This window comes from Rhinatrema bivittatum, chromosome 8 (assembly GCF_901001135.1).
Source record: "Rhinatrema bivittatum chromosome 8, aRhiBiv1.1, whole genome shotgun sequence".
NCBI classification, from domain to species: domain Eukaryota; kingdom Metazoa; phylum Chordata; class Amphibia; order Gymnophiona; family Rhinatrematidae; genus Rhinatrema; species Rhinatrema bivittatum.
The window spans coordinates 243,425,833-243,438,873 of NC_042622.1; the positions used below are offsets into that span (position 1 = coordinate 243,425,833).

The window sequence follows — 13,041 nt, forward strand, 5'->3', positions numbered from 1 at the left end:
TCAACCGATGTATTTCTGCATCCCGCCTGTTTAGAATCTTTTTCGGACACTATCAGTAGTTTGGCTGAGTAAGGTTTGGAAGTGCCATTGGAGATGACCACCTCAGGGTGAAAGGAATCTTCCCCCCCCCCCCCCCTCAGTCCCCACGATGACCAGGGTTTTGATGCCCGTCCAGTACCCCCTCAGCTCCATTGGATCTGTGGGTAGCTCCCTGGGCTCTCTCCCTGCCCTGGTTAGTGGTTGATTTGCCACTCTAAGTAGAGCGGAAGATGGGCACCAGAGCGAGTGGAGTAGCCCAGTGGTTAGAGAGCAGGCTGGGAGAGCAGGCTTCAAATCCCACTGCCACCCCTTGTGGCCTTGGGCAAGTTACTTTACCCTCTGTGCCTCAGGTACAAATAGAGGGTAAGCCTTCTGGTGATAGGGACATGTGTATACTACTTGAATGTAATCTGCTATGAAGTGCCAAAAAGCAGAATAATACAATAAATGTTCTAAATTATGACAGACTATTTGGTGTTACTGCCCGGTCGCTAAAGACACTTAATATTTCTCATGCATTTGATCTATTTAAACTGTGAATAATTTGGGGACTAAACCATTAGAAATGAAATGTCTGTAACTGGAAGCACAGACTGAGAGAAACTCCTTCACGTGTCAGGCTCTCCCTGTGCTGTAAGACTTTTTCTGTAATCAGAACCTCAGGCTCAGACCTAAGGATGTGTTTATAAAGGGCATTTTTATCTGGGTTAACGTCCCCTTCACAGGCGAAGGCTGGTCACCAGTTCTTGGAGACCCCTTTTCCTGCCTTTTGGGGGTTTTTTTTTTTGGGGGGGGGGGGGTTTGGAACATTCTCAGTTACTGCGGGAGAACAATGGATTATGAAGCTCAGGCTGGGTTCTCTCCCGAGCGGATGTCAGACGTCCTAATGCCGCCCAGTAAGAGACGAAGTTAACCTTGGTTCTACATAAACCATTTTGGCTGTGCAGCAAGTGAAGGAAGAGCGATTTTTAAGCGGCTTCCAGATCTCAGGGATTCAGCACCAGGAGGAAAGCCTCAGATCAGCGGTTCAAATTGGATTTTACAAGAGACAGCAAACTATACAATAGATTTCATATCATAATGTAAATAATGTAAATATTTTAATCTCTTCCCTTCGTCTCTCTTATTCTAATTTCTCTTCCCAGTTTTAAGACCCTGTTGTAATGTAACTTTTGTTCTCCTTGCACTTGTTTTTCGTTTCTTGTTCTCACCCCTTGTTTTATGTAAACCGGCATGATGTGGTTTCTAATCATGAATGCCGGTATAGAAAAACGCTAAATAAATAAATAAATAAATAAATTTCTCTTGTTATTCAGACCTCTGCAGAAATAAAAATAAACACGCAAGGTCACTAGACTATTAATGCGTTTGAGATTTTATTTAGTCCAACATAAAGACATAACTTAAAAGTTGTTTGTTGCCCTTTGTTTTTACCTGACCTCGGTCAATCAGAAGGTAAAACTGGTTATTAACACCGTCAGGAACATCCTCCACAGACACAGCCGCTGTTAAAAAGCATTCAATGGATAGAGCATGCTATTTCTAGCATTTCTAGAGGAAGAAGCAGACCAAGTTAGAAATGGAGATCCTTTTCTAACTTGAGACTTACCTTTGAGACATTTCTTCCATTTTGAATTTAAGGGTAATGCTATGTTGATCAATGCACGATTCACACTGATCCATTGAAAAGCATGAATACAACACCAAACAGCTAAATGGGGATTGTAGGGAAGGGTGCCAGGAAGGATAAAAAAATAAACCGGTGACGTGTGGCTATAATAAAAGGTGCATATCTTTAATTTAAAAAAAGGTACACAAATATGTGAAACAAAGTGTGTTCAAACACAAAAGGAAGGAGACCTAGGAATAAGAATAAAAGTGGTTGCCAGAGAACCAAGAGACAGGCTTTCTTGTCTCCGTAACTGCAAAGCAACTGGTAAATAGAGGGAGGCCTCGGGTTTTGCACTCTCTGTCTCGTACACTCATGGTTATAATCCCAGGAAAGAGAGATTGAGAGATTCCTGCTGCCCGGCGGTTGTTTACTTCTTGGGTTAGTGAGTAATGTGGGCGGGCGCCTAAATCAAAGTTCACCTCGCTATAAAGGCGCAGTCTGCGGAGTCTCATTCATTCTCCCAGCACGGGGCGCCCACGCACACAGAGCCTGGAAATTGCACGGTCGATGCTGCTGTGATCCCCACCATGCGGCGCTCCCTCCTCACTCCCAGATGTGTTGCTGCTGCTCTTACTCCCTCCCTGCTGCTGCTGCTGCTTCTGCTGCTTTCGGGGGCAGAGCTGAGGCCATTGGGCGAGTCGGAGAGAGGGATGCAGCTCGAAGCTGTGAAAAAGGGGATCCTGCATCGGCTGGGGTTGCGCAGCCCACCTGTCATCCATCGGAGGCCGGGACAGGAAGAGATCCGGGCAATGCACCAGCTGTATGAGAGGACCTTAAGCGATCTAGGGAGGAACATGAGCAAAGGCGAGCAGTCTCCAGCCGAGCTGCAGAGGAGGCTTCATCTCTTGGCGCCGAAAAGTAAGTGAAAGAGATACTAACAAGACACAGGATCAATAGCAATACACTATGTATAGCACTAGGCAAATCAGCGCATCCGCAGGGCGCTGGAACCCATGTAAATATACCACTACGCAGTTACCGGTTTTCTTCAGGTTGCAAATTGATTTCCCCATCTTGCAAAGCATCTTGAACTGGTTTCAAACCACACTTCAAGAAAATCAAGCAAGTTCTGGTGGAGACAGGAACTTCCTAGTTTGAAAATGTCTGTGATCTGAGCTCCTCCCAAATTATTGTGTCTGAACAGATATATTGTAAGAGCAGAGAGGTAGGCAATTAAGGATATGTTGGGCAGAGAGAGAGAGAGAGTCTGGGGGATGAGGTGGGTGGGTGGGAGCCTGACTGCTGCTGCCCCTCTCTGTTACCTTGAACAAGTCACTTTACCTCTTTCTGCTTGGCCTTACCCAACTGTACCTGGGTAACAGATAGCGGCCTTCTAGACTGATAGTGTATTAAGCTAATTAATTAACTGGTGCAATAAAAATGTGATTATGAACACTTTAGGCTTTTGCTTAGGTATCAAGTGCAATACAGTTCCACTTTCTTGTTAGTGTAATTATATGCTTATCTGATAATTATTTAGTAACATATAAAGCTATAGCTATGTTAATACCTTTCAGCAGTCTACCTAGGAATACCAAAGGCCGGAGAGTGTTTAGAAGTGTTTTCTAGCATATAACCTTACCTGCTGCTATCACAGCTGATCGTATGGGCAGTGGGAGGAATGGGGGGGGGGGGGGGCAGGCATTCTGTGTGTATATATATATATATATATATTGTATATTCTTCCCTTTACTCAGCTGCAATGGCAATGCAGGCAGCCCAAGACCTAGATGACTCTACTGTTCACTGTTCACTGACCTGATGAAGAGAGGATAAATCTCTAAAGCTGGTCACTGGGTGATTCTTTGGACACTGCCTTGGGTAATTCTTTGGAGTTGGGGAGATGGTTAATAAGAAATACAAAAAAAAAAAATGTATTAAGGTAGTCCAATAAAAAGTTCTCACCTACGACCCTTAATTCTACATATTCACAATTCTTGTTCTATATATTGGGAGTTTTATTGTCAAAAACATAAATATTTACTTATTTACTTTGTATTTAATAATCGCTGAATGCATATGCTCTAGGCAACATACAAAATAAAACAATCATAAAATAATACACATATCCAATAAAAAACAGAACAGCACAACAAATATTAAATAAAATACAGTAAAACCAAAGAAGCTAAGCTGTGGCCATTAAAAAAACCGAAGAAGGCTAAAACTGGTGCCACTGCAGGAACAGCTCAATAAAAGGCTTGCTGAGACAAAATTGTCTTTAACAATGATTTAAACATCTTAGGACAGGTAGTAAGGTGCCGTTCCAAGTCATTGGTGCAGCCACTAGAAATGTTCTCTCTCTTGTCTTAGCGAGGCGCACAACTTGCATAGATGGGACGTCAAAAAATCCTTGCTGAGACAAGCAAGGCACATGTGTGGTGGGATTGTTCAGTCGCAGCCTCGCACTAGTCCAAGGTAGTGAAGTTAGACTAGAAGTTTATGGGCCAAAGGAGGAATTTTATTGGGAGTGCAATGTTGAGCAGGTAACCAGTGAAGCACAAACAAAACAGGTGTAACGCGATCTCTCATGCTCTTTCCAAACATGAGCCTTGCTGCTGTAGCGTTTTTACAGTAAATGAAGTGCCTTCAAGTGACAAGAAGGTAGGCCCAAATAGATGGAATTACAATAATCTAATAATAGTAAAATAAGCATCGGAACCGGAATTCTTTGGTTTAGACTAGCAGCTTTATACATGACTCAGCAGGATGGGGCTTGGTAACAGTTCCCCTGCCAGGCAGATTTCTTCCGCATTGCCAAATGTGGCCCATTGTATCATAAAGTGTGGTGCAAGGCCCTTGCACCGGGTGGGCAAGATGGGTGACTATCTGGAGAGCCAAGTTGGGAGGGACACCATGCCACCATCTTGAGCAAGTGAGCCCAAAAGGCAAGGGGGTAAGGCACCAAAAGCAACCAGTGTCCGGGGTGCCATTTTGTCCAGTGACTGTCCTGAGCAGGGTCAGTGTCTGTGCTATACAGTGCCTGGGGAGGCATTTGTGATGTCATTTCCATGGGGATCCAATCCTATCCAGCGAGCATGTGAGGTCACGTGCAAGACTCCCTCACTAAAATGGCAGCTGCCAGGGACCCGGAGGGTAATTAGCGTGGAAATGCCTGAAGCATTTCAGTATTAACTGCTTGGAAGGAAGGAGGTCCATATTCAAAAACATTTAGCTGGCTAATTCAGAGGTTACTCAGCTAAATTAATATTTGGGAACATATCTGGCTAAACTCTAGCCACCTAATAAGTTAGGGGGCTAGAATTTAGTCTGCTAAGTTAGGGGCGTTCAGAGTCTGTAACTGGGAGGAGTTCAGTTAGCCCGCTAAGTTAACCAGGTAACTCCAATATACGGTTAGCGGATGACATATCTGCCTAAGTCTGGTCAGGGTGAAGAATTGTCCTAAAGTTAGGTGGCGGTTTCACTATTCAATGTACCTCCAATGTCAGCCTGACAAGGTTATCCGGTTAACTGTATCTGAATATGGACCTCAAGGTTTATAGTCAAAGGCCAGATAAAGGTAGTAGAAGACCCTGGAGCAATTTCAATACAAAATAACCTCCTTTCCACCCTAAAAAAAATCAACCCCAGAAGTTTAAAAACTCAGAGAAATAAAATTAGTTACCGTTTCAATCTACTGGGGTGGGGTGGAAGGGTAAGAGAACAAGTGTTGCATGTCTCCCTCCTTTAAACCAGCACTGTATGAAGCAGTAATCATGAGAGTTAACAGGATATCTTTTGCAAACAGATTTTAAAAAATGTGGGGTTTGTTTTTTTTTCTCAGAATCCAATTTGTTTCCTTTTGATTCTCTGAGTTTCATATGCCTCCCTCTGTCGGGTTGCCCTCTTTCCCTAGGCCTATTGACCAGGCTGATATGATCCTGGTTTTATCCCATTGCATACAATTGGGACAAAACCAGGACTAGGTCAATCTGCTCAGTTGACCAGGGGGCGAGGTGGCAGCCCTAGTGCCTTACAGCAGACTCGATAGATGGGTGTGGTAAGATGCTAGGTCAAGATCTTCAGCTCTGGCTTCATGGGAGGGTCAGAGCAGGCAGGTGGCCTCCCTGGGCCCCTGAGTTCCCTTTGGCCTCTGGGTTCACAGCAGTATGTGCTCTGGAAGGTAGCAGGGCTGTTGACTTGAAGATACCCTGTGATGTGTGAGACCCGTTGATCGTCATTTCCCAATGTGTCCAAATATCAGTAAAACTTAACTCCACCACTGAAACAGTGAACTATAGATATAATCAATCACACTGGGACTATATTGTCCGGTCACTGTACTGTATTATATTATCTAAAATTATTTTTACAGAAGATATTTTTTGTATATTTTAAGGATAACACCCACTGTGTGTCACCATAAGAAAACTTTAAAACATTCTTTAGTGAAATTTCAAAAGGAAAATATATTTAGAAGTCGGATGAAAGTTTCATAGGGATGTTTTACATCTATCCAGGATTATTAACAGGGTTGATGGGATTATACTTTTAAACACTCTAGTAAAGACAAAAAAAGAATTGTCAGTAAAATAAAGAAGAATGGATGCCATTTAAAGTGTTTCTTTTGGGACATCAGCAAGTAAAAAAAGAAAAAAATGTTTGTTTTTTTAAAAAGTAAAATAAGGAGGAGGTTAGAAGTTGATGATGATATCCATCTGAAGGTGCGGGTGCACCAGATTAAATGTATGAAACTTTCAACCGACTTCTAAATATATTTTCCTTTTGAAATTTCACTAAAGAATGTTTTAAAGTTTTCTTATGGTGACACACAGTGGGTGTTATCCTTAAAATATACAAAAAATACCTTCTGTAAAAATAATTTTAGATAATATAATACAGTACAGTGACGGGACAATATAGTCCCAGTGTGATTGATTGATTATATACAAATATCAGTAAAGGCAGCGGTCAATATGTTTTGTGGCCAGCCCAATCATGTGGCAGCTTCTTTGCTGGTCTTTATTTCCATATATTAAAGTGGACCAGCATGGCAAACTCCATTCCTCCATTCCTAATGTAACAGAATTTATCATGACGTGTCACAGGGCTCCGATATCTGTAAAGAGAAACAAACAACTATGTCTGTGGAGTGTTGAACGGGCTTGCTTAATGCTTGGGGATAATTTATTTTAAAACAAGAAGACATGTAAACAGCTTATTTTGTTGGGGAGGTCGGGCGAGATGCAAATGATCTGATGGCTCCATGTCATGAGGGGCAGGATGAGCCAGTCCTGGTTTTACCCCCAGGGCATCTGTGGACTTATGGTTGCCGGCCATTCTTAGAGAAATGAGGGTAAAATCAGGACTGGATTAGCTTGGCCCCTATGAGATGGCATTATCTGGTTATCTTAGATGAGATATCTTCTTAGGCTGCATTGGTGCTTCTGAAGGAGAAGGCACAAACCACTAATATTCCCATCTAGTTAAAATGAGGTAAAGTGATGCACAGAGAGAGAAAGGCAAGTCCTGAAGTTTCCACGGAGAGTGAGTGGCAGGGCTGGGCTTGAAAGCTAGGAGATTCTTGCTGTCTCTGGTTTTCAATGCTAGAATACTGTTTCCTGCTTAGGTGTGGTCTGCTGAGTTCTTGGGTCAGTGGCTTCTTTAAAAAATACTTTATTACTGAGTCTACATCTGCATTTTTGGAGCTTTGAACCTGTATAAATAAACACTGAAAGCAAAACACATTGGAATGTGAGCTGTGCCTTCTGGTCATTACCAGCACTGAGTGGGAGATTCTCGCAGGCCCTAGCTAATGTTTGTAAGCACCTGAGTCCTTCTAACATTGGGAAATCAGAGGTTTCTAATTTTTCAAGCCTTGGTGTCTTTAATGAGACATCTGGGAGTTGATATTTGGACTCTCTGAATTTGTTGATAAAAAGGTTTTGAAAGATTCAGAATCTTCCAGGAGGTTTATGCTCCCTTCCTCAGATTGAACTAGGTCTCACCTACAGTTTTTTTTTGTCAACTTTTATCTCTTATCTATCTAAGTGGACCAACATAGAGATCCCATCACTTTTATTCAAGTGTAAAGTCTGTAGTACTGTCTGTCATTTAATTAAGAAACTTGTCAAGCTAATACAGGTTTGTCTTTCTCATTTTTTAAAAGTGGGCCTTGGAACGAGACTGGTGAGAAAAGGTGGATCCCTGGACACACACAACCATGGACTTAAGCTTGTGTTTTCCAGGACTAGGAGTTTGCACCAAAAGCTGAGTGTCCTGCGGGCTGAGCTCAGATTGTATAAGAGTATCCTCGGCACTCAGAGCCAGAACGCCACCAGGCTAAACTTCACAGCGCCCCCGGTGGTCAACATTTATAAGGCAGTGGACTCCAGCCTGGCCAGTGGAGATCTACAGCATCAACTGCTGGACTCAAAGCTGCTTGATACAGAGACTTTAACCCTTAACGTGGAGTCTGCCATCCAGCAGTGGATTGCCAGCTCAGAAAGGAGTCTACTCTTGGAGCTGGTCTTTGATTTGGAAACCCCTCCCAGTGATCCTCGAGCCTGGGAGGGGGTTAACCCTCCAATCCTGGAAGTGGAAACCCAGGATGGCCATGGCGGTTCCAGAGCCAGGAAAACTAGGACCCTCCCCACGGAGGAAGACTGCAAGGAAAGCGACAGCAAATGTTGCCGCAAGTCTCTGAGGGTGTCTTTCGACGAGATTGGCTGGTCGGACTGGGTGATGGCGCCTGACAGCTACACCATGCACTTCTGTGACGGATCCTGCCCCCACAACTATAAGCCCGCCAGCATGCACGCCCAGATTAAGGCCAGAATGCACAACCTCTCCAACGGAGCCACCCCAGCTCCATGCTGCGTCCCTGCCAGATACGAGCCGCTGGTGCTGATGCACCTCAACAGTGAGGGGAAACTCACCTTGACTCCCTTTGAGGACATGATTGTCCAAAAATGCCACTGTGCTTAGCGATCACAAAAGAAATGCATTTTCCCCTTATACGAGGTCGTCGAAAGACAAATGAGTGCACTGATTATAGCCTACAGAAGAGGTTTCCGCTCCCTATAGCATAGGTCTGTCTCTGCTGCATGACTATTGTTCATCTCAGCAGCTTCTGGGGTTCAAAGTTCTATTTTCTGGATTAGACCAGTCTCTTTCTGGATTAGACCAGTCTCTTTCTAATGACCTGGATTTAGATTAGAACCCTATTTCGGGAGCCATGTAGGCCTAGGAGTGGATACAGTCATCATTTCCTGTGATAACTCTTTGATCTAGGGTTGCCACCTCATCCCAGGTCAACCAAGCAGACTGATCCATGCCGGGTTTCGCCTCCTCTCCCCTCCATCTACCACCATTGCTTATATGGATTGCAGCTCTGATAATCTTAGGGAAAACAATGGGAAAATCTGAACATCGGATCCATGCATGGAATGGGGCAAAAAAAAAAAAAAAAAGCATTGCATCAAACTGTTTGCTTGACCTGGGGGTGCAATATCAACGCTAGAAGATTCCACAGCATAGACTTTCAGCACTGAAAGTAATAAGTTATTCAAGTGATTATCCCCACCAAAGACAAGAGGCAACTCAGGGCCTTTGCCAAAGGAGGCAGTGCTTCTAGCAAATGGAATATTTTACATTTAATTTAGGGAAAAAAATCCCCTCACTGCTCCAGCTGAGTTACATCAGGGCTTCCCCTCTCCGACTGAAGCCACTGGATCTTGCCCTTAAGGGGCAGTTAAGAATATTCCATTTACAAATGTGAAGGGAAGGAGCTGATATAATTTTAAAAGAAGCTTTCAGATATCCAGCAGGGTTCAGTAAAATACCAGAAGGCAGCATTTTCCATAGTTGAAGTTCCAGGACAGGTGATCCAGATATGAAGGATGGAGATGCAGAGGGCAGATGAGGAAGTGGTGCGTGATTGAGAGGCGGACAGCGGGTACCCAGAATAGCCACCAATAGAGGGTGATGGGAACCAGGAGCACGACTGAATTCAAACACAATTGTGATAGATACGAGGGCAGGGCTAAGGGCAAAGGACAGAGATGAGCGGAAAGCCAGTGGGGGCCAGTGGTGACACAGTGGGCAGCAGCCCCCGAGCTGACCAAGTGGGCCAGGAGGTCCTTATCTGCTGCCCCCTGCAATATTACCAGGTTAAAATAATCATGGGGATACACCCTAAGATTGATGGATCAAGGTAGATATGACATGATGACGTTTAGATTCAGCTTTCAGGCAAAAACTCTGTGGTGTCTGAACACAAAACCAACGTAACATCATTAATTGTACAGTGCAGAAATGCCAACTCAGAATTATTACTTCGCATCTCTTTTGTTACACTGAGGTGGCATGTAATGGGAAAGGTGAAAAAAACATGGAGGTCCATAGTCAGCAACGTGGCAGAGGGTAAGTTATCTGGATAACTTTACTTGTATATTCAGTGAAATGCAGGCAATTATATGCTCCACTGAATATTCCCAGATAACGTCCAAGTTATTCAGATAAAGTTATCTGCATAACTTTAGGCCTGCTCTCCTCCTTGACTAGACTTACCTGGATAATGCTGAATATTGGTTATTGATAAGTTAGCCCTGCCCTGGAACAGCCATGGAATGTTAAAAACGTACCCAGATAAATCAGCAGAGGTCAGCGCGGCGGCAGATTCGAATCCTGCGATTTGTCCAGCTAAGTCCAAACTCAGCTGGGCAAACTGTTTTGAATATGGACTACATAGTATTTAGAAAAAGGAAGACAGCAAGCAGTAATAACATTAAAGCCTATTTTTGGGAATAGCCGTATTATATATATAATAAAGCAATGGGACATGTTTGGGAGACAGGAACCCCTGTAAGCAGGAACTAGATTTGAGGTTTTCTTCCCTGACTGATTCTCTGTCTGTTCATATCTATGATATCTTTGGCTCTCTTTGAGCTTTGCCGGGCACTTCACTCACTGCCTCAGTTTCCCCAGGAAGAAGTCGGTGAGACCGCATGGCAAGGGGTGCACCGAGAGGTTCTGAAGCATGCTCAGAAGGCACAAGACCCACAACACACACCCAGGAGACGTGGCTAGCCAACAATAGCCAAATCTGAACTCTTATTCCTTTTTTCATTGTATATTCAGCTAACTCACTGGGAATTGGTGATGCCGTGCAGCATTGTTAAAGCTGCCTTGCTGTTGGCATTGTGTCTGTATATTATTCGGTGGGGTGGGGAGGGGTTCCAGTGCCCGCATGATGCTGTCTGATCAGTATCACGATGCTTCATGGTCTTAATCAATTAGTGACCGTGTAATCATGATGACATTGTTTGCTCCTTTTCCATATACATTTTGGAAGCCAGCATTCTGTCCAGGTGCTGCCAGGTCACACATCCCAGACATGGCTGCGTCTTTATTTCCAAGGTATTAGGTTGTAAAAAAAAAAAAAATGTGTTGGGATTCTGTTACTTTTAAAGGCACAATACAAAACTGGAGGACAGATAACTACCCTGGGGCTCTCCTCCCACATGCAATACTGCAGACCCTACTTAATCTCCAGTTTTACCCACCACTAAGGATTTCCTGGGCTAAATTCCGTGTCTGGTGTGGGCATTGGGGAACATTGTCTGTGTCCATTCTGCGATCCTCCACTGTTCTTTTGTCCTCTCCTTACACTTATGTCATTATTTGTCCTTTCCTTCATCCCCTGCCCTCTTCTGGTCAGCAGGAGGTGAGCATTTTAAACTGTCTAGGGTCCCATAGTCTTGCAGGACCAGCTGGCATCAAGTGGATCAAGCCACAAGACTAAACCCGTCTGGCAGAGAAGGCTGCTGTGGCATGAGGCAACTGCTCTTCTGCTGCCAGCCAGTGGGCTCGGTGGTGGTGGGGGGAGAAGATGGATAGAAGATCACAGGAGGGTGAGAAACAGATTGGATGCCACCCCCTATAGCTTTCATGCTGGCTGTGTACTGGGTGCACCTCATGCCTGAATTCCGTTACCATTTTCATCCACACCCAAACCTGCCACCTCCATAGGAAGGCTGCTCCAGGCCTCCATCACCTTTCCTGTAAACAAAGGACACCCCTGCTCCCACCTCCAGCTTCACATTGAAATCCAAATTATATTATCACCTTAGTGATACTGGTTCTTCTAGTATCATGCATTCTTTTACTCACTTTCCACTCTCTTCTTGGGGATACGCTGGTCACCTTTTGTAGGGGTCTTGGGTTCTGCTCTTCTTTAGCGAGCAAAGAAAGACTTCAAGTTACAGAAAGGCGTGTTTTGCTGGTGCTGCTTCCTCTGAGCAGTGAGCACCAGCTTCAAAGATATTAACCTGCAACCAGGAATGTCGTGTGTTTGTTCCTAATTAGGAAAGTATTTATTCAGCTGTTTATTTATTGATAACTTATTGATTTTTCTATGGCTAATACTAATTTGTTTATTTTTTGAGATGTTCAAAGTGTTTATATTTTTAATATATTTAAAAAAACATTGTAATAAAAAATATATATCTAAATACTGTAATTAAAGTATTTTTTTTGAATGGCTCCCTATTTAGTCTGTCCTGTTTTTGCTTTACAAGTTGCAGTAGGTGAGAGAGGGAGAGTGACAGGGGTAAAAGGAAGAAAGTGGGAGGCGAGATTTCTTGACATAATGTTGACTGTCCAAAGATGATGTACACCGGCTTTCAAGGCCGATATGCAATGTCTCAGACTCCTTCCCCACAGGGACTTTCGCAGCACCCTCTGCACCCAACCTGCCAATCTACAAGAGTCCATCACTGCTACTGAGCCAACGGGTTGGCCTCATGGTATCTCATATCTAAAACAACTCTATAAGAGCATAAATCAGCTTTAGCAATGTAATACAATTTCTATAGAAGTGCTGAAGCTGTGGTGATCTCTTCTTTTTTGGGAAACTTCCTAGAATTCTATAGCTATTTTAGAAAGCATTGGGCTTGTTTAGACTTCACCCTGGTTAATGATACCTTGATGTGCAAAGAATATTTATAGAGAACCTAGGACAAAACTCTCCTGGCGTTCAAGACCTCAGTCAGCCTGCTTCTCCCAGTCACAGGGGCCCGGTTGCCATGACTCACCCTACCTGAATCCCTTCTGCTGAAGGCTGTGAGACCTATCTCCCCTTAGCCTTAAAGGTGTTGATTTTTGGTTCATTGCAGTCAAGCCAAAAATTCAACTCATGCAAAAAAATATCTAAACATTTTCGGATGTTGTGTTTTTGGAAAATAGTGGTAGAATCCCAGTCTCTCTCTGTCTCCTCTACGCCCCTGGTCTCACCATCCTTCCCCACAGCTCATACTTACCCCTTCCAAGATGGAGAAGAAGAAGAAAGGGGCAGGAGTGCTCCTCAGTCGCTACTGCCCCCAGGCTCC

The 13,041-nt window shown here is 43.9% G+C and overlaps 1 protein-coding gene across 1 annotated transcript; it reads left to right on the plus strand.

The window, feature by feature from the left end:
- The first annotated feature begins 2,184 nt into the window (after positions 1-2,184).
- On the plus strand, positions 2,185-12,197 carry GDF15 (growth differentiation factor 15). The gene is made up of 2 exons (XM_029614505.1): positions 2,185-2,569; positions 7,821-12,197. Exons 1-2 carry the CDS (start codon positions 2,239-2,241, stop codon positions 8,636-8,638), a joined length of 1,149 nt encoding a protein of 382 aa, XP_029470365.1. The 5' UTR covers positions 2,185-2,238; the 3' UTR covers positions 8,639-12,197.
- The last annotated feature ends 844 nt before the right edge of the window (positions 12,198-13,041 follow it).

Excerpts from the sequence above, each read along its gene's own strand:
- GDF15 (XM_029614505.1), top strand. The coding sequence starts at position 2,239 with ATGCGGCGCTCCCTCCTCACTCCCAGATGTGTTGCTGCTGCTCTTACT. Across the intron at positions 2,570-7,820 it reads TCATCTCTTGGCGCCGAAAA|TGGGCCTTGGAACGAGACTG; the intron begins GTAAGTGAAAGA and ends ATTTTTTAAAAG.